Raw genomic sequence first — 506 nt, 5'->3', positions numbered from 1 at the left:
GTTTGTAATATATATATATAAGTGTATGTATGTTTGTATGTATGTGTGAATGTATGTAAGTATGGCTGTATGTACGTATTCATTTGTGTATGACTGTATCTACTTATGTACGTATGTGTATACGGAAGTATGCATATCTACACACAGCATATATAAACACTTATTTTGTATCGGTTTTACTCTTATTATACATCTATATACATACATGTATATCTACATGAAAAAGTATATATACACTTACAGTACACCATATTGCGTGGTTGCAGATTATCCGTCAGGCTAAAGCACAGCAGATGATTGTTGTGCGAAAGAACACTCTCAACATGATATTCGTAACGCACGCGATAGGACCGGACACCGCCGGAATCATCGATGCTGCTATTATGTTCAAGCAATACCAGGCACCAGTACGCATAGGGTTCGTCTTCTACACTTCTCGGTGAGTTGGTTTGTGTTGTGCAGCATACATGAGAATGTTGTGTTTGGTGATGATATATATATATATA

General features: G+C 36.2%; 1 protein-coding gene across 1 annotated transcript; it reads left to right on the top strand.

Annotated features, from left to right (window-relative positions):
* Nucleotides 1-266: 266 nt before the first annotated feature.
* Nucleotides 267-443, top strand: SARC_18307 (hypothetical protein; the record flags this gene model as incomplete). Its single annotated transcript, XM_014287614.1, has 1 exon — nucleotides 267-443. A coding segment is annotated over one exon (177 nt), but the record flags the coding sequence as incomplete, so codon positions are not given.
* Between the last annotated feature and the right edge of the window lie 63 nt (nucleotides 444-506).

Source organism: Sphaeroforma arctica, assembly GCF_001186125.1.
Source record: "Sphaeroforma arctica JP610 unplaced genomic scaffold supercont1.15530, whole genome shotgun sequence".
NCBI classification, from domain to species: Eukaryota; class Ichthyosporea; order Ichthyophonida; genus Sphaeroforma; species Sphaeroforma arctica.
The sequence above is the reverse complement of the archived record's forward strand: the minus strand, read 5'-3'. Positions and strand labels throughout refer to the sequence as shown.